The 26,561-nt window shown below is 53.1% G+C and overlaps 6 protein-coding genes across 6 annotated transcripts; 3 read left to right on the top strand and 3 right to left on the bottom strand.

Moving 5' to 3' along the window:
• Window positions 1-621: 621 nt before the first annotated feature.
• On the top strand, window positions 622-1,893 carry CGCA056_v000878 (Acyl-CoA dehydrogenase family member 11; the record flags this gene model as incomplete). Its single annotated transcript, XM_037316139.1, has 4 exons — window positions 622-720; window positions 806-1,425; window positions 1,481-1,836; window positions 1,886-1,893. The coding sequence occupies 4 exons, from the start codon at window positions 622-624 to the stop codon at window positions 1,891-1,893; spliced, it is 1,083 nt and encodes a 360-aa protein (XP_037185390.1).
• A 7,094-nt stretch (window positions 1,894-8,987) lies between these two features.
• On the bottom strand, window positions 8,988-10,366 carry CGCA056_v000877 (uncharacterized protein; the record flags this gene model as incomplete). Its single annotated transcript, XM_037316138.1, has 3 exons — window positions 8,988-9,760; window positions 9,816-10,166; window positions 10,255-10,366. The coding sequence occupies 3 exons, from the start codon at window positions 10,364-10,366 to the stop codon at window positions 8,988-8,990; spliced, it is 1,236 nt and encodes a 411-aa protein (XP_037185393.1).
• Window positions 10,367-13,207: 2,841 nt separating this feature from the next.
• On the top strand, window positions 13,208-13,636 carry sidG (FsC-acetyl coenzyme A-N(2)-transacetylase; the record flags this gene model as incomplete). Its single annotated transcript, XM_037316137.1, has 1 exon — window positions 13,208-13,636. One exon carries the CDS (start codon window positions 13,208-13,210, stop codon window positions 13,634-13,636), a length of 429 nt encoding a protein of 142 aa, XP_037185392.1.
• Window positions 13,637-13,779: 143 nt separating this feature from the next.
• On the bottom strand, window positions 13,780-15,042 carry CGCA056_v000875 (Uncharacterized protein; the record flags this gene model as incomplete). The annotated part of the gene is made up of 1 exon (XM_037316136.1): window positions 13,780-15,042. The coding sequence occupies one exon, from the start codon at window positions 15,040-15,042 to the stop codon at window positions 13,780-13,782; it is 1,263 nt and encodes a 420-aa protein (XP_037185395.1).
• Window positions 15,043-19,519: 4,477 nt separating this feature from the next.
• Window positions 19,520-21,538, bottom strand: CGCA056_v000874 (uncharacterized protein; the record flags this gene model as incomplete). Its single annotated transcript, XM_037316135.1, has 1 exon — window positions 19,520-21,538. The coding sequence occupies one exon, from the start codon at window positions 21,536-21,538 to the stop codon at window positions 19,520-19,522; it is 2,019 nt and encodes a 672-aa protein (XP_037185394.1).
• Window positions 21,539-23,395: 1,857 nt separating this feature from the next.
• On the top strand, window positions 23,396-25,945 carry bub1 (Checkpoint serine/threonine-protein kinase bub1; the record flags this gene model as incomplete). Its single annotated transcript, XM_037316134.1, has 2 exons — window positions 23,396-23,783; window positions 23,835-25,945. 2 exons carry the CDS (start codon window positions 23,396-23,398, stop codon window positions 25,943-25,945), a joined length of 2,499 nt encoding a protein of 832 aa, XP_037185397.1.
• Window positions 25,946-26,561: the final 616 nt, after the last annotated feature.

The following is a 26,561-nucleotide window of genomic DNA, read 5'->3' as shown; positions in this document are numbered from 1 at the left end:
GGTACGGCTATCGAGACCCGCCTCCGCACTCGTGGCTCGTCCTCGTCGTCGACCAGTCCCGTTGACTTGCTGGCGGTCGGTCAGCACCAGTCAGTGGTCGGTGTGCGGTGTGTGGGCTTGGGCGCCCCCCTCTCCCCTCCCTTCCCAAACCTGGGGGAAGCTTGCCTGCTGCGGCCCTGGCAGTGGTCAGTGGTGCCCTCCCCCGCTCTCCAGCTTAGCGCGGTGGGAGCTCCAGGCCGGTGGACCTCGGCATGTCTCTGGACCTGGGAAATCCGACCCGCGGCGCGTCCGACCGACCCTTTTCGCATAAGCAAAGGCACGCTAGAGGTGTCTGTCACTGTATTTTGCTGGGCAGGAGCCGAGGCTGGATACGCAAAACGGCCGGCAAAGGGGGGACCAGGGGAAAAAAGAAGGTTCCCAGTATCCGGGATTCGTGTCCGAACAGCCATCCGATTGAACTTCTGGGGTTTGTTACATTAAGCAGCGACATCGCCCTGTCTTCAACTTTTGGTGCCTGCTTACCTACGACGAATTGCGAAGACAGTTACCGAGTGAGCAGCAGTGACGACACCGGCCCAACTAGCAGCTCCCAGGAAGCTCCATACGCAGACGGTCGACGAGATGGCGGGACGCGTGAGGCATCCGATTGACCAGGCGGCGCTGGAGCGGTACATTGAGAAGAATGTCCCGGAGATCAAGACGCCGATTGAGATTAAGCAGGTATGTCAATTGTGTTCCTCTCGAGGCCATTCCCAATCCTCGAGCACCACCTCCCTCCCCCGCTGACCCTCCACCGTAACCACAGTTCGGCTTCGGCCAGTCCAACCCGACGTACCAACTCACCTCCGCGACCTCGACGCGCTACGTCCTGCGCAAGAAGCCGCCCGGCAAGCTGCTCTCCAAGGCGGCGCACAAGGTCGAGCGCGAGCACCGCATCATCCACGCCCTCGAGCCGACGGACGTGCCCGTCCCGCGCGCGCTGTGCCTGTGCGAGGACGACGCCGTCGTCGGCACGCCGTTCTACATCATGGAGTTCCTCGACGGGCGCATCTTCGAGGACGCGGCGATGCCGGAGGTCGCGGACCCGGAGGAGCGCAAGGCGCTGTGGCGCGCGGCGACGCAGACGCTTGCGAGGCTGCACCGCGTGGACCCGGGCAGCGTCGGGCTGGAGGGGTACGGGAAGCGGGACGGGTTTTACGATCGGCAGATTGCGACGTGGACTACGATTTGCGAGAGCCAGGCGGCGGCGGAGGATCGGGAGACTGGAGAGAAGGTGGGGGATTTGCCGCATTTTGGGGAGATGATTGGGTTTTTTAAGGATAAGGCGGCGCAGCCGAGGGATCGGGGCACGTTGATCCATGGGGATTTCAAGATTGATAATATCGTGTTTCACAAGACGGAGGCGAGGGTGATTGGGGTTCTCGAGTAAGTTGCCTTGGACAGTCCTCACGGGGGCAAAGCTAACAGAAAGGCAACGCAGCTGGGAGATGTCAACAGTAGGTCACCCGCTCTCGGACCTCTGCAACTTCCTGACGCCGTACTTCACGGCCTCGCGCGGCAACTCGGGCGTGTACGCGCACGAGGGGTTCCTCGCGGGCGCGACGCCGGGCCTGCCGAGCGTGGACGAGATCGTGGGATGGTACCGCGCCGAGGCCGGGTGGGACCCGGCGCCGGAGCTCAACTGGGGCATGGCGTTCAACGTGTTCCGGCTGTCGGCGGTGCTGCAGGGCATCGCGGCGCGGGCGGCGCAGGGGCAGGCGAGCAGCGAGCAGGCGAAACGGTACGCGGTCACGAGGGGCCCGCTGGCGGAGTTTGCGTGGGAGCTGGTGGGGAGGAGTATGGAGCAGGGCAAGGGGAGGGCGAAGTTGTAGTAGACATTGGGTAGCGGGATGAGTTTGCATAGAAATTTGACTCTTTCTTAGACCATTGCTGGAGAGTGGCTTCTGGTAACGGGCTGCCCATCCCTTTCCGTGAGAAGTGCTATGGGGCGGCGTCTTTCATTACTGTAAGTAAGACTTGTTCAAGACAGGACGGTCTTTTCAGGCGCCAAATTTGTTGTTCGGTAAATCTGAGACGATGAACATTACGGTTGACGAGACGCGGGTTGTCAGCAGGCACATGGGACACTGTCTGAGTAGTCGTGAACGCTTCAACTCGCCGCTCGAGCGCTGTCATCGTTGGCTGTACTTCGAGTATTCAATGACAATAAGCGAGAAGCATTCAGCTTTGGCCCTGAAACGAGGGAGACGTTTCTTGGGTAGTGTTGTCAGGAGGGCTTGGGATAGGTGGCATGGCTCTGTCTTACTTGCCTTTGAAGACCCCCATTGTCTGGTATAACACTAATCACGGCTTGTTCATCTACTATATAACCTGGACATCAGAACATTTCACGCTTTGCGTCTCCACGTGTGTTAGGCATGTTGCGGTTTAGTTCAACCCTGTCGGGGTTGAGGTTCGGGCGCTTCATGCTGTTGTTCTCAGCCCTCTCTCCAGGAGCGGATCTTCTCTGGTGAGTGCGTTTCTATTTAAGGCTAGGTTTAATGGTAGCAGATACATCTCAGCAATGGCATCTGTCTCAGCAAGATGGCTGCTATGGAGCCTCTCGCTGTTCTGAACTATTCTTCACGAAGCATGAGCCCGCCGACCAATATTTGCATCCCGATGGGTAAGGGGTGGTACGTAGCATCTCGTTGGTTCCGAGTCCCGCCAACTCTCTTGTTAATAACTGTCTGATGGTTATTCTGACTGAATAAGTAAAGGATGAAACTGAGAAGAATGCGAGCCGTGTGCTCTGGCCCGCGCCGGCCGCCATATTGAAGTGCAGCGAAGCTGGATCAACCGCCTTCAGCTTCCCAAATCTCAATATACTGTGGTTCGATGAGACAGCATTGATAATCCGAAGTGTTTCGAGGGATCGTTTTCATTTTATATGGCTAAGAAGACAGGATCGAGGCATCAGAACCATGTCGGCGTCTTTGTTGGATAGACGGTGGGCCGCGTCAAGCGGCGTCTAAGGACTCGAACTTCCTGGAGATACAGCCATTGGCATGCATGCGGTCTGGACTTGCTCCGAAGTATATAAAGTGCCTGTGGAAAGGACCTGAGGTTTATAGCGCAAACCCGAATTACCGTGCACTTCTGGTCTTGATGGTTCGAAGTTCTGACCTCCTGGGCATTGATCATCCGCTTCGCTTGGTCGCTACTGACGGGATCTCAAGTGAGTCTACCTGAAAAATTCGATGTACATCCTGATTGTGTATTGGGTCAATCATAGGACGACAGAAAAGGAGGGGGACATTGCAGATACACCTTGAATTCGAACGACCGCCGTCTGAAGCGCGCTTCAACGAATGATGAGGCAGAAGATGATCGTTCAAATCTCTGGTCAAGCTTCATCAAATGTGTGTTGACGTATGATTTGTGGCTGCACTCCGAATTAGACTTTTGTCTCAATATATACTTGCCCCAGTGCAGGCATTCGACGATGGGTACCATAGTGGTGCCCCCGCGAGGCTTGTTGATGAATATAAGAGCGAAAGTCTGTAAGATATATTCAGTACCATATAAGGACCAAGTCAGATGTCATTTGAGGCAGAGAGTAATCCGTTCCGCTACTCATTTTCTTGAAGGTTATTGACACTGTCTCCGGCCTACCTCCACACTAGATGAGGCTCAGAGAAGGTTAGGTTACGACAATGTACGATGTGCTTTGTATCTCTTCAGTCAGTCTCTCTCCCGCTTCTTTGCTTCGTATTCCGAGGGAATATGTCAAAGACGTCTTGTCAACGTACAGGCGCATCAAGCTTGCGGGGCTGGATTTCTGGGGCATGGTCTGCTAAACTCGTCATAGACCTCTAAATGTCGGCGGTCTGATGATGAGTCACAGGCTCAGGATACGCGGTCTATGAAATCTCCTGGTACTTAAGCCCGTCTTCAGGAGTTCGACAAGCGAAGACAAGCAAATTGAAAGTTCGGAATTTTCCAGCTTGTCGATGAGTCGCGCTGTGCACTCGTCCGTCTGATATCTGAACAATGCATTTACGAATCCCAGGCGCATAAGGAAACCTCGCTCATGTCTGAAAATTTGGTCGTCTTTCTTTACCTACCCCGCCTCCGAATACTCAACAGTTTTTGCTGGCGTGCGCGACAACAAGAGCGGCCGCATTCAATTTTGAGGGCAGAAAACCTGGGCACATTGATTACGACGAAAGAGGTAGGATACCGCATTCAGCTGCAAACGAAGAAATATCAACATATTGTCTGGTGTTGGGTATAACGGAGCAGTCTATCTGGGAGGATTCTATTCAAGGGGCAAGGACTCTATGGCCGTCTGGTCGTCGCTGTAGCCCAGCTCGTCGTCTCTCAGCTATGTTTCCTCGGCATTGCCTCTGGACAATCACGAATTTGGTGGTCGGCACACGTAACAGCTGTTTTCTTCCGCCGAGTTTCATTCTTAGAATGCTTGGACTGGATGTTTGCGGGACTAAAAGCTTGGGCTAAAACTACGTAAAACGTTCTCCTCGCTTTAGGCTCGAGATTGACAGAAAAGCCGGTGTAAGTGGCATATCGAACTGTGCCTTTGGCTTATACCAAGCCTCCTTGGTGATGGTCTTTTATTGTTATTAGTTGTCTGGATGATTCAGAGTGATTGAAAGAGTCAATTGTACTGACTATTCCTCAAGTGTTGCCACATATCCAGACGAAGGTGACCACGGAGAACAAAGGGAATGAAACATTCTTCGAAAGTGAAGCAAGACAGCTAGCATGAGGTCGTCATTACTCGCGATAATGGTCACAGGTAGGCCAGGTAGATTCGTCACCCATCTTGATTTCGCTGTGAGTCATGTCAGTACTAGTGCGTCTCGCTTTTAAATATGTAAGTGTATGAGAGGTACGACTTTAATGTATCTCATGTTCTGTTGTGATATCTCGGACTCGGTAACGCCTGTTTAGTAGACACACGCGGAACGCCCACTTCATAGAGCAATGCGAGCCCGTACGCAACTGACGTTATGCCTGTCTTTATGAGGTATATAAGAAGTGTACATGTTTGATCACTTTTTGAAAAGGGCAATCCACGCGCAGAAGCACATCAGAGGCCTAAGAGTACACTTATAGAAATGTGCCCCATTCTTCTCAGGATTCTTATGTCTATTCCGTAGCCGCACAAGTCTTCTTACAAAGTGTTTTGTTGGCTCCATCACCAGGGGCTGTTGTCGAGATTTAGGGCACAAATAAGATGACGATACGGCGAAGATCGCCAGCCTTCAGCAAACAAAACTACCATGTTTGCTTTCTATCACATTCAAAGGAATTTTCTAGCTTAAAGCAGAGTGCAGGGTGGAGCAGTAGGATCCAAACATTCTTCACCTCAGGTCTTCCTATTGTTGAAACGCTCTAGCTACTAGATTTCTTATATCGTAACTATCCCACCAGTCCCTTAGATGGTACGCATGCATCTTCTTTACTTGCAATGATGTAACGTACTACAGAAACGCTTGGTTTCAATGCAACAAGCACGAACTTTGGTACAGAAATCGATCCCACAAGCAAACCTTCGTATTTAAAGTATTAATCTAACCTGCCAACAGGTCGCAGTTGATGGATTGTCACCCCCCCTAGCTAGATCAACTTGATGCAGTCTTCAATCAACAACTGCCTGATATTCTCCACTACATATTATACATATGCGCAGAATACTTCACGGAAACCGAGGAGGGACCGCTCAAATGATGTTCTAATACTTCATTTGAAATGACTAAGCAGGCAGTTGAGTTTCTCCAAAGTCTACCCAACGAAAAGATCGCTTAAATAAAGTATTAAACGGCGAAAAGGCCACTTCAAGGTATATTAGTGATAGGCTGTTAAGAGCAGGCATTGAAATGTTTGTAGCTACTGAATAGGCTCTTATGTCATGCATGTTCTCAATTAGTATCTGCTAGCATTTGTGATGTCAGGTTGCCTGCTACAGAACTGAGGCCTGAGCTGGGTATTAAAAGCGGAATTATTCCTTCCTTCAGGGGCTCAAGCCCCCCAATAATGGCTTTAGATCTTCTCTTTGTCGCGAAATTAAGCAATAAGTATCCATTCCCCCGTAAACCGAACGTTTGGGGCTGGGCACTGATGGAGTCTTTAAGTTGAACCTCCCGTCTGGCAGATATTGCCATGGGAATACTTCGCAAAAAATAACGAGAAGTGATGCAAGTGGACTGTATTGGGGTAGAAGTTGGGTCTGGAACGTTGCCTTACATAGAACAATGCCGTTCCTCGCATGAAGGATGCCGCACTTAGTTTGGCGAAGGCTTGCAAGTTATGTTGACGGCATGCTAAGCTGGACTTGTAGTAAACGGCCCCAGAAGTTTTGGAGGGGAAAAAGAATACGTCATGATTCAAAATGGGCGAATTAATCTCGACAACTGGGTATTAAGTCCTCATATCATCCGCGGTGCCGTGTGGAATATCTAAATGGACCTAGCAAATTGCTACTTCCCGATCTGCTTTCTGAAGACTGATGCCACGGTGATATGGTTCTGAATACACATAGATAATATGTTGTAATGAAATGTGCTACTCATTCGCTTTCTTGTTACAGAAATGTCCTAATCGGTTGGAAAGGACGACGCTGGCCGCTGATTTAGAATAATGAAGTCGACTGTGGCGGGGCGGAGAGATTGTACCGACGGGCGGTCACGCCTGAGATTCTTGACAATAGGACATAAAGACAGGAGCAATTCGAGTTCGGAATTGTCTAGCGATTTTACATATCGACAGATGGATAGTAAGTGCTGGAATTTATATCAAAACCAGGTGCACACTCTACGTAGAAAGCAGGCTCAATAAGACGACAGAAGGTTTTGAAATTCGCAAATGTCAGAGGTAATACATTGACCCCAAGTGGTAAAGTGGAAAGACTTAAAGAATATAACTGGCGTGGTTCCGTATAACACGACTGGTATAGAAACCAGACTTCTGGGAGCGGAGAAGGAGACATGCTTCTGAGAGAACCGTGACTTCGATTTCAAAATGGAGACTTTGTCAACATATTTCAAGGTCAAGTCTCCATAACTTTCCTACACACTCGTATAATCCCCCGTATTCGTACACGATCAATCAAGGATAAGTCGAAGAGAGAAATGTCAGAAAGAGCAGCTGAAAACAGGATAAAGCAGAGTAACAGGACCATTGCTCGGCGCCGCTCTCGAGCAGGCTAATGCGAGCTGTTATTGGAGCCTATGCAAATCACAGTCGCATTGCATTTGGTCCTTTCCTGTCTGGTCTTTTTAATGTGAGATCTGCGAACCAGTCAATGAGGATCATGTTCGTGTTTTAAATTGGTTCAAATCGCTACATCAGGAAGACAAAGTCAGGATTGCAACCATCTGGGATTCAAGCTTGTGCCAATGTGTTTGGTCAGAACGCTTGGTATTGTTCGGGACTCTGACTGTTCTCTGTGGTACTTAAAGTTAGCTAGATATCTTCAGCCACTCGTTAATTAACCATGTGAGAACTCGAGCTCGGGGAACCCACGCAAACCACTCCTTTTGTATAGCTGACGTCCCTCACCACCTTCGATCAATTCTTTTACAGTCAAGCGTGCAGTAATCTAGTTCGTTATACTAGCATAGTTTGAGGGTAAACATGTTCGGGGTTACGAGGGACATCGACGGAGACGAGTGAGCAAGCCCAAGCCCAAGATCTCAGAGTTATCTAGTGATTGGGACTGCTGGATGATGTCGAGGAATTGACGAAGAGCAGCTCGTGAGATCACTTCCCAGAACCAAAGAATCCTTTGGGTTGGTCTTTTGAGATCTAGACATGTCTTTGCGCCCAAGTCTTTTAATTGATAGTTCCCCATTGCTTCAATTTTGGTGAGAAGCTCGGCACGTTTGTTCAACGCGGTATTGTCAATATTGTCTTTGCCCCTATAGACGATCATGATTAAGTTGGGCGATATCTTAATTCTCTTCCCTTCTTCAGTATAACTAGTTGAATGTTCTCTCTGTGACATTTGCATTCCAGGAATGACTGTACTGACCGACTATGCTCCCCAGGGGCTTCAAAGGCGACTGCTCCTGGTGCATGTACCTCGACACTCAATTGGCATGGCGGCTCTAGTATCTTGTGATTATTCTTCTGAGAATTAACAGCAGAACAAAACTTCAACTGACGGTATTCAGAGGAAAATCATGGTCCTCCGAGAAGTGGGGGATTGGTTAGATATCATGATATCTCTGATCTCCAGACACTTTGGAGACGAGAATAAGTGGCTTCCGCTAGCCCCGGCTTGTACAGGAGCGTACAATATGCCAATATATACTGGTATGTGGTGAAGTAAATTAGAACTTCAAAGCTCAGGAGCTAGACGATACACATCCAGCGTTGATGAATCCTACTTGGAATAAGAAATACGCCGTTGGGCTGACCCTTCGCAAGTTCGCCCCCTGAGCGGTCTTATATTGCACTCAAAAAGTCATTGACTACAATGAAACACGCAAGTAAGGCCTTCTGCACTACTCATCCGAGCAACCTCGGGTGACTTCTCGGCACCCGAGCCCCTTTACCCCGGCATCCCATTTTGTCCGACGATACACCCCACGTTCTAATCTCATCCCAAGAAAGAGTCTCACTACACCAACACCCGCGATGTGAACAGTGCCCATATCAACTAGTGTTCCATAAGTTTAGTTCTTTTCTTTGGTTTTCTCTAGGAATATCTCATATCTGCCCAGTTTCAACACATGTGTAACACCGACCTGTTGGACGCACTTCCTCCCCTCGAACATTCAAACACATGCGCTTTCAAAAGCTCTCTCTCAAGATTTATTTCGCTAAACTAATCAACCAAAAGGTAATATGGGATATGGTGTAACAACAGCTGACGCTTCTTCATCTTCAACAACGTTGGGCCTTCGTGGACATAAGAGCCCATCAACAACAGAGCCGGGCCGCAGACGACCCAGCTCCCCCCCTCCATTCTCTTTGACTCCCTAGTTCTGGGGAGCGAGGTGCCGCCTGGCAACGCGCGCACGGAATTCATCGCGCTTGTTGTTGGCGTTGTTGTTGTTGTTGTTGTTCTGGCGGCCGCCGCGGTTGCCCCCGTTGCCTCCGCCGTTGCCGCCCGTCGCGGCGTTGTTCGTGGCGCCGCCGGCGTTGGCACCGGCGTTCTTACCGGCCTTAGCGGCACCGCCTCCTTGAGTCGCGGCTCCGTTGTTGTTGTTGTTGTTGTTGTTGTTGTTGCCTCCCGTCGCGGCGTTGTTGTTCGCGTTACCGTTGCCGTTGCCGTTGTTGGCGTTGGCTCCGTTGTTCTTGCCGGCCTTGGCAGCGCCGCCGCCGCGGGTGGCACCGCCGTTGTTAGCGTTGTTGCCGTTGTTCTTCCTGTTGCCGCCGCCGTTGTTGTTGTTGTTGTTGTTGTTGTTGTTGTTGTTGTTATTGCCCGTGTTGCCGGTGTTGCCCCCGGCGGCGTTTCCGGCGGGACCGGCGGCGGTCTGGGTGGCGTTGTTGCCGAGGATCTCCTTGATGGCGGTGACGCCCTGCTCGTCCTGGGTCTTGGCCTCCTGGTTTGACTTGACGGCGGCGGGGAGGTCCTTGGCGTTCTGCTGGACCTGCGTGAGGACGTTCTCGAGGGTCTGCTTGGTGGCGATGTTCTGGGGGGTGTTTTGCTTGGGGGTGGTGTCGGTCTGCTGGACGGCGAAGCAGCCGCCGAAGGGGCCGGCGGCGGCGGCGTTGAAGCAGCGGACGGTGCAGACGTCTCCGGTGGAGGCTGGCGCGCGTTAGTATCTTTATGGTGTCACGGTGCAAGGCGAGTAACGACGTACCTCCTACACAGGCCATGTCCTGGGGCATGGTGACCTTGAGGTTGATGATGCCGTTCTGCGGCTGGCCCTCCTGGACCTGGAGCTTCGTCTGGCCGGTGGCGCCGTTGGCGTTGCTGGTCAGGTCCATGTCGCAGGTGTACGGTCCCGAGCCGTCCTGGTTGACCTGGGCGATCTGGACATCGACGGTGCTGCCCTTGGTGACCTGCGTGACGGTCTTTGCGATCAGCTGGTTCTCGGTGTTCTCGCCGATGTCGATGTTGCCGGCGAGGATGGTACGACCGCACTCGTTGACGGCGTTGTCGGTGATCTCCTTGGTGTTGATGATGTTCGCATCGGCCTTCTTCGTGTCGACTGTCGGGGGCTGTGTTAGCCCACTGTTCCCTGTTCCTCTTGTCCCCCCATTTCCCATCTTTTTCTTTCTTCTTCCATCACGACTTACCCTGAAGAGGCAGACTGGCGGCGCCCTTGCCCTGGGCCTTGAGGATAACACCCTGAGCCGAAGCCACCGCCAACAAGGCGGAGGTGACCAACGCCTTCATAGAGGTAGACATGGTTGAATTTGCTTTACGAAAAAAGAATCGAAAAAGAATAAAGACAAAAAAAGTTGAATTACAAGACAATTGTGTCCAGCACCGTTGAAGAGAACGAAAGAGGTATTGGGCCGAAGAGAAGTGTAAACAGACCGGCTGGGAATAATTCGACGAAAGGAAAGTGTGAGCGAGCGATCCAAACGGGAAGAGCACAGGGAGGCCTGCGTTTTACCCGAAGAGCGAGGCCTATAAAGTTTTATAACGGCGGTCGACATGGTTGCCCGTTGAGTTCCCTCTCTGACCCTCCCCTTTTTGGCGATGACAAGAGGAGGTGCTTCAAGGGTAGAGCTTGTTTCGACAGGGGGGAAGGGGGGGTGGTGGTGAGCATGGTTTTGCAAGTGAAGCCTGAAGGAGAGAAATGTGTAAGCGCTTTGGTGATGGACAAAGCTTCGGCCAGTCCCTGTCTCTTTCGCAGTTGGACCAGGTGGTAGACGATGGAGCGCCGTCAGGAACCGCTCTCCACAGCGCTCTCGTCCGGTCGAATTTCATACCATGGATGACGATGTAGGGGGGTGCTGCGGGAGTGGATTCGAGCCAGCATTGCCAGCCTCATACTGTTTCTCACCTGCAAGTATTTCCAGCCAAGATGCGCCAAAAGGACATCAAAAAGCAACCCCAAGCACAGATCCTCTCCGCAGCTCCGACGATCTTCTGGAACGGATGCCGTCGCGTGGGTGGAGATGGCGGTGGATACGGAGGCGTACGCGGGTGGAGGCGTGCACCCCCTTCAGCGGTGGTTTGGTGGTGGTGTCCAAGACCGAGTCTTCTCCGTGGGGGGGCCATCTACGCGACCACCACTCACACACACACTTCCAACCTTGCTCAGCGTGCCAGTGGCTGAAGACAGGCAAAAGCAGGGGATGTTTAGGCTCGAGGCGACAGGGCGGACAGGGCTTTCCCGTTCCCGCCGCAAGGTTGCGTTGGCTGTGGCCTCGCAGCCGGGGGGGACGAGGGACAATTCCCATACCGCAGTAGGGAAATGGGCAGATGTCGCTGGGAGTCCAGACGAAAACGGGGCTGCACCCGCGTTTCAGGCCCCTTTTGAGATGGACCATAACGGACTCGACTGGGCCTTGAGTCCAGGCAAAGGACTGCGGCTTCGCTGAAGAGCGCCGCCCAGTCGCAATGTCTCCCCAATGGCACCTACACCACCACACGTGCTGAAGGCGAGAGGGCGGGCGGCGGCGAACCTCCGATGGCAGCTTTTCCAGTACGGCCTGCCAAAAAGGTTCAGACGGGCCTCCCAGCGGGTCTGAGACGGATGCGTAACGCTCAGGAGTCCAACGGGCAAGCCTGGCAGGCGGCGTCGTTCTCTTCGCTTGCAGCTTCGCCCTCTTCGCGTATTTAGACCAGCGGAGCCTCCCTGAGGTCGGAACATGTTCGTTCCAGACCACTGCCCCATGATTGAGGCTGGATACGATGGATCTCGCTGGAAAAAAAAGTTGGTCGAGACCTGGTGATGTCGACCATGTTGTTTCCGTCCTGTTCCCACAGTGCTCCAGTCCCAACACAAGCTTCGCTGCCCTGCGCAGTACAGTGGATCGGGGAAGGCTATTGCTCGGAAGAGCCCCCTTCATTCACTCGGTAACGTCGTCTTTGAGACAAGCTTCGTGGATAAGGTCGACACTAAGGGGAATTAATAGATTGAGGGCGGGAGCTGCCATATTGGCTGCTGTGGGGGGTTGGAGATTGGTAACATGAGTTGGGCTGATGTGGGCGCCGCCGCTGGCTGGACGAGAAGGGAAAATTCAGGCGGGACAGCGCAGTACAGGCCCCCCTCCCTCGCATTTGTGGACGCTTCAGGGTTGCCCGGGCAAATGGAAACGCAGGGTCCAGCACCACCAAGCCTGCTGACTGCGGCACAACGGCGTCATCGCATGACGCTGAAACAACCATCTGGCCAGCGTTTGACCCATCAAAGATGCTGGTTGTATTTGTTAGTCAACTCTCTTGGCTTTTGAGTGCACGCTTAAATACCACGGCCCGACGCTCTTGGTGCCCTGAACGCGAGAGCGGGTGAGAGAGAGAGAGAAAGAGGGTGACGGAGAAGCACTTTGTGTGCCTGGCGAAGAAAGTCTGTTTCCTTCTTCTCCCTCCTTTCCTAAAGTAGCCCTACGCTGCGCGGGCTTCGGAGCGTCCTTTGGTAGACACATGCCGCCCCATATTAGCTGTCGTTCCTGCATCTCGGCTCCTGCTTGTGAGATTGACTACACGTGGATAGCATGCCCAGTGCTTTCACCAACAATGTTGACCATGAATACTATTGGCATCTGTTGGATCTCTCTAGCTCACCTGGTAATTATGATGTTGTTGCGACTCTCAGGCCATGTTGTTGGTCAAATGAAGATGTCTTCCGGTGTCAGCAGAAGAGTTTTGGGACTTCTTACCGTAGTACTCCAAGTCTGCCTCAACCGCAGATAAATGAGTTGTCACACTGGTGTAACTGGAAAAGAAGATGCTCCGAGACTGAGGCTGGTGATGATGCGGCACTTCCTGCGTTGCTATTCTCTGCTCACGCTGCCGCCCTCGTCGAACCGGGTTATCGCTGGACAGATTCAATGCGCCTGAGTGGGGTCATCGTGGCCATCTCACACGGACCAGAAACAATCAGTCGCCCACGATCACGATTCAGCAGGTGACTGAGAGTTGACAGGACGAACTCTAATGTTATGGGGCCAGGTCAGTCAGTAAGGTATACATACTTTGGCTCTCCCCGTGATTGACTCTCGGGGAAAGACGTTTGATTAGCGTTCTGAGATGGCGAATCTTCCAGGTGGTCGCAAACAGTTGGCTACCGCCTTCATGGTGGTGGCCCTCCGCGAGACGGGCGAGGTCATTGGCAACGGCGGGTTCAACTGCTTCGGAAACGACAACGGCACCTCTGTCGCGCAGCAGGACGGGGAGGATGGCGTCAGGGGGCGTCCGTATCTTACTGATACGGGCGTGGTGCTTGATCATCGGCACTGGGGGAAGGGGTACGGGCGGGAGACGTTGTGTGCGAAGGTCGAGTACGCGGTTGAGGAGCTTGGGTGCAGAGTTGTTCGCGTTGAGACGGCAGATGATAATAAGCCGTGGAGGGCGCTGATGGCGTCGTTGGGTTTGGCTGAGATTGAGACCAAGGGCCCGGTGAGTTATGATGAGAATGTGATTGGGTGGGTTTACAGGATTGATGCTCAACAGTGGAGAGCTGTCAGAGAGGATTTGAAGAAAAGGGGGAAGTGGCCGTTGTGAATTAGTCTTGGACTAGACAAAGCAAGACGACAAATATAAGTCCAGGATGACTTGAGGCTGAATGATGTAGTGAGAGAAGATCTTTGTATTCGCAACAAGAACCCCTACTATATATCCGTCAAACTCCAAGGCTCTAGACCGAGTTATCTCGCAAACCCATCGACTTCAAACCTCTCATATTCAGGTAACGTGAAACCATCCGTATCCTCTACATTAGTATTCTGTATAAACTTCTTCTGAACCCATGGATTCGCCACGACCCTCGCTACACCCGCCACGCACGTCTGGAACAGCCATCTCTTCCACGCCACATCAGGATGCACAACCCCTGGGAAGAAGAACGGGATATGCTGCGTCTCTTCAACATAATCCCTAAACTTCCCCTCAAACTCCTCCAGAGCCTTCCTGGGATGCTCCCCCTCCCCAAGCTTGCTCAGCTCGCCCGCGAGCACATACGCCCCCTGGATCGCTAACGACGTGCCCATCCCCGTCAACGGCGTCGGCGCCCACGCCGCATCACCAAGACAGACAGCCCTGCCGTTGGACCACCTCTTCATCTTGATCTGCTGGAGCGCTTGGAAATAATAGTCCTCCGAGTCCCCCATCGCCTCCAGGATCCGCGGCGCCTGCCACCCCGCGTCCGCAAACTCCCGCCTGACAAGTTCCTGCTGCGTCTTCCTGTCGCTCCGGGCCGCCTCCTGCCACAACCGCCGCTGCGCGTCGTCGAGAGGCATCCGCGTGAACATGGCCCGGATAGTGCCGTGCGGATCGGGGCGCAGCGAGACACACCGCGACCCGAGGCCGACGAACACGTTCCACCAGTCGTCGTCGCTGGCCACGCGCGGGATCGTCGAGTACACCACGTACATGTCCTTGTCGACCACAGCCACCTCCTCCTCCGGGAAGCACTGCCGCCGCACCTTGGACCACTGCCCGTCCGCCGCGACCAGCAGATCATACTCCTTTATCTCGCCGCCGCTCAGCTCCACCTGCACGCAGTCGTCACCGTTCTCAACAACCCGCTCGGAAGTCACCCCGAAGCGGTACTCCACGTTCGGGTGCGCCTTGGTCGCCTCGTACAGGAACCACGACAGATCGCCGCGCAGGACCTCGAACTCGGACGTCGGGTTGAACCCGTCGCCGGGGTGGACGGGGAAGGGTGCGAAGGGGCGGCCGCGCGGGTCGATCAGCTTCGTGCCCTGCTCCGTCGTGTTCCAGCGCTTGAGCTCGCCTATGAGACCCATCTTGCGGATGACGCTGATGGCGCCGTAGTTGACGTCGACGTTGTGGCCTTGGCGGAGGAGGGCGGCGCTCTTTTCGAGGACGGTGACGCGCGCGCCGGTGCGGGCGAGGAACCAGGCCAGTGTTGGGCCGGCGATGCCTGCGCCGCTGATGAGGACGCGCATGGTTGGCTGTGTGGGTGGGAGGCTGTCCATGCGAAGATGTGTTTTGGGGGTTGTGGATGGTGTTTGCGAGAGCTGGATCTTGGCGGGTGATGAACGTATTAATAGTTGTGATGTTTCTTAGTCCGCTTTGGTACTAAGAAGTGTTGTCTCTAGCCTGCCGAAGCGCATTCCGTGGCGCACCAATCATCGCGGAGAATGTAGGAGAGGAGTTTTGGTGTTGATCTGATCCTTTGTGCACGATTCTCATGCTGTGGCTGATCCTGCGCCCGCTGTCTCAGTCAACACCAGTGTCCCCGTCTTCTTACTCTTCGTTCATGATGTACATTCTGTCTTCTCAAAATGAATTCTTGAGTACGGTGGTTGTTTCTCAAAAGCAGAAGCTCTTGTCAACGTCACTCACACAGTGTCAAGATGTCACTATCTCATTTGGTACATCATTATTGTGCGAGCGAGACGTTGAATTCTGTGGTCAATCACCATGTGATCCAGGGGTTGAAGTCAGCGCTGCAGCGGCTAGTCCCGGTGCGGTGTGAGCCCATCCGTCCGAGATCCGTAGTCCGACCGACCTCCCTGCTCCGGGGCGATCCCGGATTTTCGAGCCGTCGTTGCACCGATAGATTACTCGGAACCGAGAAATTGATAAGTTTTCCCCACGCGCCAAGCCGGGCGCCAGGGGGAGCTTTTGGTGCGCAGCCCTACGCGTGGATCGGCTAAGCGGCAACGTGTGCTCACACTAGATTATATACTAGCGCGCCGCTGGTATGGGACTGTGGAAGTCGTTGACGTCGTTGATGCAGATAGAAGAAAGATAAACCATTTCTAGCCATGATGAAGGGCTGAAGATCGAGATTGCCCTCCATCGAGGAGAAAGTCGGTGAGAGCTTGAGGATACGAAACCAAATGATGCAGAAATGTTTTTTTAGAACTATAAACTAGGTAGACATACGATGCCAAAGACCTATCATCCCCCAGTCGCAAATTCGTAGAGAGTTCAAAGATCAGCAACACAAGCTCTACGGAAGACGAAAACAACCCCACAGTTGACTATTCAGGACTATCTAGCAACTGCTATGGACAAAAAAAAGCAGAGCCCAAGTAAAGTAAAGTAAAGTAAAGTACATGGCTCTGTTGTCATGGCAACATCTGTTTGGAAAGATTCTTGCCAAGGAGCATTTCGGATTCAAATTTCGGAACAACAACTATGATTCACCGTAGACATGCGCATTTTCATCTCAGATCACACCTGAATCCAAAATTCCCAGCCGGTCAACAATGAGAGTGCTTTAATTCTGCGCCAACTTGTTGCCACACACTGCACTCTGAGAGCGCGGCCCTATCTCCAAACCCAGATGACTATCTATTGAATGACGTGCTTTAAGATTCTGAGTTCTTGTTTGCCTGGGTTCGGTCAATATATAGTTTTAGGGCGTTTCCTAAAGTCTGAGGCGATCGGAAGGTTCCACGTCAACCCACAACGGCCTATCAACAAATGTTAACCAGGCACTATCTTAGTCACGTTCCCAGTCGCAACATCTCATTCATCACATTTTGGAGCACTGACTCTAGAGGTGGATGAGTTTATTGAGTTCCGAGTGTTTACGCGTACTCTAGCCAAACCGGAGCTGATCAACACTATTTCTCCACCCTTTCATTTACCGGTCTATCCTCCGGAGCCAATCCCCCAGCTAAACGACGTCCCACATCTAGCAACGTTGGTTGTCAAACGACCGGTCAGCATGCTATTAAGTGCATCTAGCAGCTCTTCCAGATGCACTGAGGGCAGTTGGAGTAGCAGAATCCACCACATCCCTTGCGACCATCAGGGCAGGTGCAGCAAGTGCCGCGCGACTCGAGGCCACCGGCGCCACCTTCGCCAACGTCAACAGAGGTATCGATTCCCTTGGGAGATGCCATGGAGACACCGGCGAAGAGAGTGATAGCGGCGAGAACGGCGGAGACCTTCATTATGGGCTTTGAGGGTTGGTTAACTTGTGAGAGCGGCGTCACTCGGATAAACAGGATTCTTACATTTGAAGTAGCGTCTTTGGCGAATGAAGAGAGGCTGAGGTGGATTTGGAGAGTCTGAGGAGTTGATGTCAGCGTTTGGGGACTGGTTGGTGAAATGGATGAGATGTACCTTGATAGTCAAGTTGCAAATGTAAGACAAGAGGCTTGATGATGAGAAGAGTCCTATCGTCAACGGCGACGTTTGGCTCTTTAATAGTTTTTTTGTCGTAGACTCTCTCGGCGTCTTGAGCAGAGTCCTCGGCAACTTCACGGGAAACCAATCTATCTGCGCCACTCAATGCCTCAACTCTACATCGATGTGGGAGAGTATCACGAGTCGTGGATCATGGCTTTGGTTGTCCTTCTGCTTGACTATAGTGGAGGCGAGAGTTGAGACTCTTGTGGGGAAGTAGAAGATAGTACAAACTTTGCATAGGCAAGGCTTCGACTTGTGGATTCAAAGTGGGGGATAGAACGACTTACCCCCATGCCAAAGTTCTCAACATTTCCGCGGACACGGTACGCTAGCACAGGGGTCAATTTTACTTTCGACCAAAAGACGAACACGACCCTTTGCCGGGTATTTTTGAAAAAGCATGCTCAAGACTTGATTTTTGCATCTCCGGCGCGGTGTCGCGGGTACAGTCAAACGACGAAGACGTCAGCTCCTGAGATGCAACTTTCGTCGTGCCATGTACAGCATCAGGAGTGCCGGCACGGCAAGCCCGTGACGCCAGACTTCTCGTATACAGCCATCCCCTGTGCTTTTTCGTATATTGCCGGTCAGCAGTAGAAAGCCGGGGCACCTGTCGACCCGAACGGCAGTTCTGAACACCTCATCTGCTTTCATATTGCGGGCACTTGCGATCGAATTTCCTAGGTCGGTCAATTTAAGAAATCGCAGACGTGTACTACACACGTCATCATTCAGCCTGAAGGCAGTCTTAATAAGTTTTTCGGCATCATCAACTGGAGACTCGTGTTTTAAGGTTCACATACTGCACGTCTTCTGCCTTACTCCAAGCAGCATCTTCCTGATTGTCACCACCAAAACCGCCGTCACCGCCGACAACACATTTTCGGCAGGATTCGTACTCCTGAGTTACGGCGCCCAGCGACCAATTGCCGACCTGAAGTTGAACGGAAAGGAGCCGAATTGATTAGGTCCGACAACAATGAGGTCCTCGACAGCTTACAGCGCCTTGCCGGAGGAGGAGCAGCAAGCGGACAACGAAATTGATGCAAGCTGTCAAGCCATCTACGTAACCCGTCTAGAAGCAAGACTAGCCCGCTTGAAAATAACTCTGTGGCTCTTGGTCTTCACTCTAGTTGCGGTAATTGTCTTTGAGGCCATTCACTTGCAACAGGACATTCATCGCCATGGGCGACGGCCGGGTGCTCTCGACAAATCACCGACAGCCTCAGAAGCACGACTGCCAAAATGCAAGTCTCTCCACTCCCTTCCAACAAGAAACGGTACAACTACAAGTGCTTACCCGTTACTACAGGGCCTCTGATCGCCACGACGTTCGCCCGCGATGCTGCCTTTGATGGGCCGCCTTCAGAGAAGAGCGCCGAAGCTTGGAATAGCCTGATACCTGGTATGTATGCTCCTAATATCTTGGGCCTATATGCAGGTCCAACTGAGAAGGAAAGACTGACAAGAAGACAACTGATTGCAGTCGGCCGCGGCTTTGTCAAGCCAAACGATTCCGGAATATCTGCCTTCCACCAGCTCCATTGCCTGGTAATCTCCAATTCTTACATACGCTTAGTACAAACAGAGTTCTAACGTGCTGCAGTACATGATCAGAGAAGGCTATTACGCCCTGGCCGTAAACGGGACCCTCATGGGAGACGACGCGACACCAGAAAGCCGCGCGTGGAACCACACACAGGACGGCCATCTAGACCATTGCTTCGACTACTTACGCCAGTCTCTGATGTGCTTCGCGGACCCTACCTTGGAAGAGTCGCCCGTAGAAAAAGAGCCAGGATGGAATGTGACACATGCATGCAATGATTGGGACAGGTTGTTTGACTGGGCAAAGACAAACCGTTACGATGACGCCGTTGGTATTGATACAGGAGTCTAGGCGAGAGTTTAGAATACATACACAAGAATTTTAGACATTTGTGTGGAGAATTTGGATGCAACCTTGCAGAGTTTGATCGAGAAGTCGTCGGTTTTGGAGGCACCGCCGTAGCGGCTGCTCCACGTCCAGTAGCGGTCTCCTTATCAGAGAGGTTGAAGTAGTGGTCAGTGTTCAGAGTAGAAGTCGAAGACACGAAAGGGAACAACTTAGGCTTGCCCTAGTTGGAGAGCTTCATGATGTAAATGGTGGACAAAATTTGGGGACTCACTTGATGGTCCTGGCTTTGAGACCGGGAATCAGAATCGAACATTGTGTGGCAATAGCATTCTCAGCTTCGACAGGGCCTCTCCGCTTTAATATTATTGGAGGATGAATCAATTCATGGGTTTCAAATCTTTTGCACTCTCTATCATACACACTGTCTCTGTTGCCCTGCTAAAATCCACGAAAGCTTTGAACATTGCGACCTGCAGTGCTCGAGGTACAAGATTGCTGAGGTGCCCCGCCCATCCGCAAATTTTGCTTCTTCCGCGTTCAGAGAAGCTGATGCCTTCCTCGTAGGGTAAATCGACTTCATATGGGATGACCTTGAATTCTACTTCAGCTGCCTCAAAGACTTTCGTCAAGTGACTTGACGCATTGCCAGCATCAAATTCGAAGATTGGGGATTTGACAGCCACCTTGCGAAGATTGGGAACCCTGTCTGCCAGGAGGGATGATCGTAGGCGAAGGAGCATCTCGGCAAACGGCTCGGCAACGGCATCAGTATTGTCTTGGGAGTGGAGAACATAGTCGTCCGGTGCCCGTACTTCATAACGCATGCGATATAGAAATCTCGGGTCTCTGTACCACATGTCGTAGATCGTCAGGTTCTCAATATTCGGAGGGAGGCGACCGGAGACGTCTGCCAAAGCCATGTCTTCCAGACTCGTGAACAGACAAGGGACGTCTGCTTGCAAATTGACCAAGTTGTGCATCTTGGAAAGCCAGGAACATTCTGGTTCGTCTTCGAAGAAGAGCAAACGATTGCCCTTTGTCCGCAAGGTGAGAGTGCCGAGTTGTGGACATGACGTCATGATTGCTGTCGAAATGCGAGCTGTTTCCGTTCCATAGCTGATTCCACGCTCGTCATGAGGGTTTGGGCAATCCATCACTATCTCGAGCTTCTTGAGGTCAGGACAACGCTCTAACAGGGAGCATAAAGCGGAGCCAGTCTTGGTCTCCTGGTAGAGAGAGAGTTCCTGGAGAGCCAGAGGCGCAGCCCGGCCAGTTTCGCTGAGTGATGCCCACTGACTGGAGTCAGAGTAGGAAGTGAATGATGTAAGGGTCGGCAATGCGAGCAATCCGGGTACAGGGAACCTGGAAAACCTGGTGAGGATAGGCGGCCATTCAAAGAAACGGTAGACATTTCCGTGGATCTCCAACCGTTGCAAGCGAGTGAGGACTTTGTGCTTGAAGTTCTCGGTTCGGTCGGGACTGCCAGCGTCGTTGCCACCGTAAGTAGAATGGAAAGCTGGGATGAAGCGATCGATACCACTGGGGCTTTGGCGATTGATTCGGGGAGGAGAATAGAGGTCCGCACGTCTCTCGTCGACAGGATGAGTGCGATCGCGGTCATCGAACCCTATCGTCAGATGCTCAAGCTGGGTAGTCAAAGACAACATGAGGCCAGCGAAAATCTCGAAAGATTCCTCAACATCATCTTCAGTGAATGCGCCGGTCTGCTGCTCCTTAACACCGCAGTGCTCGAGAGCGCCGAGGAGGGGTGTGGGTATCTTGTTGAGGTCGATCTTCTCGTAGATGGTGTGAACGCCATCGTAGGCCTCTCTCTCACGATTAAGAGCAAACCCGAGACAAAGACCTCTAACGTGGGTACAGAATCGGGGTTCCTCGATGAATGATCGCAAGAGTAATCCCATTTGCTTGCCCTTGGTCAAGTATATGTCGGAGAACAGCTGTCTCTGGCTGGGGTGTCGAAGGGCTCGACAGGTACGGGAGAGTGCCATGATAGCCAGCCTGGTGGTGCTCCGGAAGAAAGCAATGGACTTTGGTTTCGCAGGTTGAATATTGAAAGTCGGCAATCTGGGGTCGGGGGGGAGTGCTCTCAGAATCTCCAAGATGATTTCGCCGGGGAGGCCGAGGAGGAAAGGTCGCGATGATTGATCAACGGTGCTGTCGGAAGTCCCCATGTTTGAAAGAGTGCTGCAAGCCGGCTTTTCGACCTGAGTGATGCGGTGGTCCATAGCCTTTCTTGTTGAGGAGTCGCTGTCGGGGATGTCGGTGTGTGAGGAACCACCGCGGTGGACATGGTCGTTCGGGGTGTCATCACTGTGGGCATCATTGCTGCCGATGTCACCGGGAGGCGCTTGCGGTGATGTGGGGGATTTCACCATCTTGATGAAGGGTATTCGGTACTCGCACCTTGCCGTGGTTCGCGTCTGAGGAAGTATGGACTATGTGGTGTGGTTGAAAGCGAGAGAAGGGAAAAGGAAAGTACGGGTGGACGGTAGCTCGCGTAATAATGGCACCTCTCGCTCTCCTCAATGGAAGGGGTAAACAATTCTGCTTCTCCCAGCCCCAAGAGCACCAAACGCCATCAAAAGCAAGAGCAAACAGCGTCTAAGTAGGAAGGAAGGACGGGTAACCGCTGTGCCTACCCCCGATTGCGCCTTCCTAACTCCAAAGTCTGCGCTGGGCGCGGGCGAAATTCCGATAAACAATTCATCGTTGCTCTAATCACTGAAGTCTCAATAGTAGATAGCACCTTCTCATCTTCTTGGTCGTGCACACAATGAGGTGGTGATGATGTCTGCACCACCTCACACTGCTTGTCCCCTCCTAGAACCCCACCATTTGGGGCGCCACACTGCAAAGGATGTGGCTGGTCGCGGCTGCTGCACGGGCCTGGGGCGGTGCTTGATGGCTGTTGCCCCGACAACACGCCACAGAAGCCCCCTGACTCCTTCTGTTATCGTTATCGGGATCAACATCACAACACTAAACATCCATTTCAATCCCTCCTCCTCCACTGCCGAAAACAATCTCCCGACTGCAACTCCTCAGCACCCAACTAATCCGGAGACTCGCGGGCCACCTGCCGCGACGATACTAACCATGGCAGCCTCCGACGATCTCATCAACTTCGACATCATCGAAGCGCAAAAAGAAAACATTCAAGCGCTGCCGAGCGGACGCTCCGCCAAGAAGTTGGCCGAGCTGTTCTCCCCTTCCCCTCTGCACAAGCTCGACACCCCTACGCCGTCAGACACCCAGAACGTGAATGACTGCATCCGTGCCGAGTACGAGGCAGAGATTGAGAACATCTCCGAGTCAGACGATCCCCTCGATATCTTTGACCGCTACGTCCGTTGGACCCTCGACGCATACCCCTCCGCGCAAGCCACACCGGCGTCGCAGCTACACACAATCCTCGAGCGCGCCACCAAAGCCTTCGTCAACTCAGCACAGTACAAGAACGACCCTAGGTATCTCAAGCTCTGGGTTCTTTACATTCAGTTCTTCAGCGACTCGCCCCGCGAAACGTTCCTGTTCCTCTCGCGACACAACATTGGCGAGACACTGGCCTTATTCTACGAAGAATACGCTGCCTGGCTGGAGGGAGCGGGCAGATGGAACCAAGCTGAGGAGGTCTACAAGCTGGGCATTGAGCGCGAAGCAAGACCAGTCCAGCGCTTGATGCGCAAGTTCAAGGAGTTCGAGGAGAGACTCGCCCAACAGCCAGAGGAAGCCGTCAGACCCTCCTCGCCAGCACTGCCCACCATGCGACCGGCTCTGGCCGCCAAGATCGACCCATTCGCTGCTGCCCGCGCAGCTGCTGCAGACCCCCAGGCACCCCGCCCGAACCAGGGCGTCGGCGGCCCTGCCTCCAAGCCTGGCAAGGCCAAGATGGCCATCTTCTCAGACGCTGATGCCGCCCCTCCGGCACTGTCTGCGCGTGAATCTGGATCCAAGGGCTGGGATTCCATCGGCTCGTTGGCCGACCGCAAGAAGGAGAACGTGATGGAGCCCAAGCCGTGGGCGGGCGAGACGTTGAAGGCGGGTGGAAAGAAGAGCACTGCTCCCAAGATGGCGATTTTCAGGGATACGGTATGTCCTACGTTCACTTTTACCTCCCAATGCCCAGATGTTGATGATTATAGGACTAATGGGTGGCTTTGGCGTTTTTTGTATTTCAGTCTAAGTTGCAGCCGAGAGCGCAACCTCAATCACGATCACAATCACGAGCACAGATGTCAAAGTCTCATATCACTCTTGTGCCTGCCAAGAATCAGATAGTAGTGAATCCTGTTAGTGGCAAGAAGGAGCGCATCTTCATCAACTTGGAGGCTGTCTACCCTACTCCAGAGGAGCCTGGCTCTGAGCTGGCTTTTGAGGAGATTTGGGCAATGAACAGAGGCTGGTTGGGCCGTAACTGGGATGAAGAGCCTCTGGATGAGAGCGCCATTCCTGAAATGATGAGTGCCGAGACTTCAGCAGTTGATAACCTAGGTCACATGATGCAGGAGAAGTTGGCAGTCCACACGGAGTCTGTGATGATGGACGAGAACGGCGCCATCATCAAGCCAAAGGGGAAGAGCAAGAAGAAGAAGGTGATGGAGGTTAATGAAACACAAATTAGTGAGTCGGCTTTGAGACATGAACTGTACCTGATTGCTAACGCCTCATCAGTCAAGGCGAACCTGGACTCACCCTCCAGGCCGAAGCTCAAGAAGAGGAACACCTCTGAACCAACAATGACCATCCATACCAGGGCTGCGACAGACGAGATTTACGAGATCTTCAACCAGCCCATTCAGTCTGCGCCCCAGGAAGAAGAGGAGGAAGAGGAAAACGAGAGCGATGACGACTACGAAACAGACGGCGATTACACCGAAGCAGAAAGCACCATTACCACCCGCCAAGTCGATATGGACGACGACGGAGAGGAAGATGACGACGCTTCGGATGCGAAGAGTATCAGTGAATGGTCTGACTTCTCGACGCGGAAGCATGTGCCAGGCCTTAATGGCGACATCACAGAGGCTGGCGGAGACAACACGCAAGTCTCCGATCTCATGGACCCCAACTATGTCGAGCCGTCTGAAGCCTTGGCCGATGATCACACGAGTTCTCGTGAGGCAGGAGAGTCGGACGCTGAGGAAGAAGAGGAAGACGATGAAGACTATCCGCCCAGGACGAAGACTATGTTCGTCCCGATACCGCCCGAGGATTACGAGCCAAGGACACGACCGTTTAGAGATGCGGCGGAGGTGGCTAACAATCGACTTCCCTTCATGACCCCCATTACTGAGAGAACAGAGTCTTCGCTGGCGTTCACCGAGCGCAAAGCAAGATATGAGACTCCTAGTCGAGACGATGCCGCCTCGACCATCGACGAAGAGGAGGACGATGACATGCAAGACCCTCCCAGCAGTCCCTTGCAAGAAGTGAGCACTTTCAGCCCCGTCAAGATCCCACAGCCTCTTCTTGGAAAGCCAAAGACCTCCGCGAAACCGGTGCCTCAGAAGGGCCCCATCATCAAGGAGCTCCAATGCAACCCCGTCGACGACGCAGTCAGAAACGAGATTCTTGAGAACATGCAGCCTCCTCTGAGCTCATACCCTGGGTTTTATGACCACCGCAATGAGAAGTACGAGAAGGGCAACGACATCCGCAAATTTGCCAAGGCCATGGCCAAGGCAGCCAGGGGAGAGCGTATGAGCAATGCCTGCGCCTTAGTCACTATTGATTTCCCAGACGTCTCAACCCAGTACACCATTAGGAAGGAACTGGGTGCAGGCGCATTCGCCCCTGTTTACCTCGTTGAAAACTCCTCTGCCGAAGAAGAAGACGAAGACGGCGTCGTCGCCATGGGCAAGGGAGCATTCGCCGTCAACCACCGCACCGCCTTGGAGGCGCTCAAGATGGAACTTCCCCCGTCACCTTGGGAATTCCACATGATGCGCCTCGCTCACACCCGCCTCGGTCCCCAGCACCGGGCAGCCGCCTCCCTCTCATACGCCCACGAATTCCATCTTTACCAGGATGAGGGGTTCCTATTCCTTCCCTTCCACCCTCACGGCAGCCTCCTCGATGTTGTGAACTTCTTCCGTGCGGAGCCATCAGCCGTTATGGACGAGCAGCTCGCCATGTTCTTCACCATCGAACTCTTCCGCACTGTTGAGGCGCTCCACGCTCGCGGCGTCCTCCACGGTGACCTCAAAGCCGACAACTGCCTGCTCCGCCTCGACGGCACCAGCACCAACAGCACACTCGACACCCAGTACCATGCTGACGGCACTGGCGGTTGGGACGCTCGCGGTGTGACCCTCATCGACTTCGGCCGCGGCATCGACATGCGCAACTTCGAGCCCGATGTCGGCTTCATTGCTGACTGGAAGACTAGCGCCCAGGACTGTGCAGAGATGCGCGAGGGCCGGCCCTGGACGTGGCAGATCGACTACCACGGCCTCGCTGGCATTGTCCACTGCCTCCTCTTTGGAAAGTACATTGATGCCGTCCGCTACGATCAAGGTGGCATCGGCTCTGGGCGCAAGTACCGCGTGCGCGAGAGTCTCAAGAGGTACTGGCAGACGGAAATTTGGGGCGAGTGTTTCGACGTCCTGTTGAACCCCGGGTCCTTCGTTGCCACGGAGGAGAACGCAAAGATGCCGGTGTTGAAGAGCATGCGTGGTGTCAGGGAGAAGATGGAGGCCTGGCTCGAGGGTAACTGTGAGAGAGGTGTCGGGCTGAAGAGTCTTGTAGGCAAAGTTGAGGCCTTCGCCAAGGGGCGGCGATGAGTTTAGTCATGATGTTTGATGATGGGCTTGCTGGCGTTTCTTAGAGGGATGGAGAGGATTGTATATTGTCGTTTTTGAACTATACCACTGTGCGCTTTGTTTTCTTATGGCATTAATATTATTTATTCGATATGCAATGCATTTACTGGTAAACCAGACTGGCTTCGAAGCGTCACGTTAGGGTGTGGTAGTACGCGTGTCCCATATGCGACAACAGCAGCGTGGGGAAGGATCAGAGGCCTATGGCGTATGCTGGGAGATGGGTGAAGTACTTAAACGCCCGTCACTGAGAGAAGACGGCAGGCCCCGGGCAAATGTGGCGCGGACCAGAGCTCGTTGTCGTCTCTCAAGCCCTGCTTTGTGGGTTTTCTCAACTCCTACCAGTGCTCCGCCGCAAGCATGTTTATTGCGACTTAAAATCATGTACACTTTTCTGAGCTGGAAATACATCAGAGTAGGGGCATGATGGACGATGAGAACCAAGGGCGATACGTCTTCCTGGGTGAAAATACTGTTGATGGGTTCGAGTGACAAGCGCCAATTCTCAAGCTTTGAGCCACTGGGCACTAGTCACATGGAGAAGTCAGCGATTACCCCATTTTCATTTCTTTCCGCG

Source organism: Colletotrichum aenigma (genome assembly GCF_013390185.1).
Source record: "Colletotrichum aenigma strain Cg56 chromosome Unknown KSG_Cg56_contig01, whole genome shotgun sequence".
NCBI lineage: Eukaryota > Fungi > Ascomycota > Sordariomycetes > Glomerellales > Glomerellaceae > Colletotrichum > Colletotrichum aenigma.
This window is presented reverse-complemented; position numbering and strand designations above follow the sequence as displayed.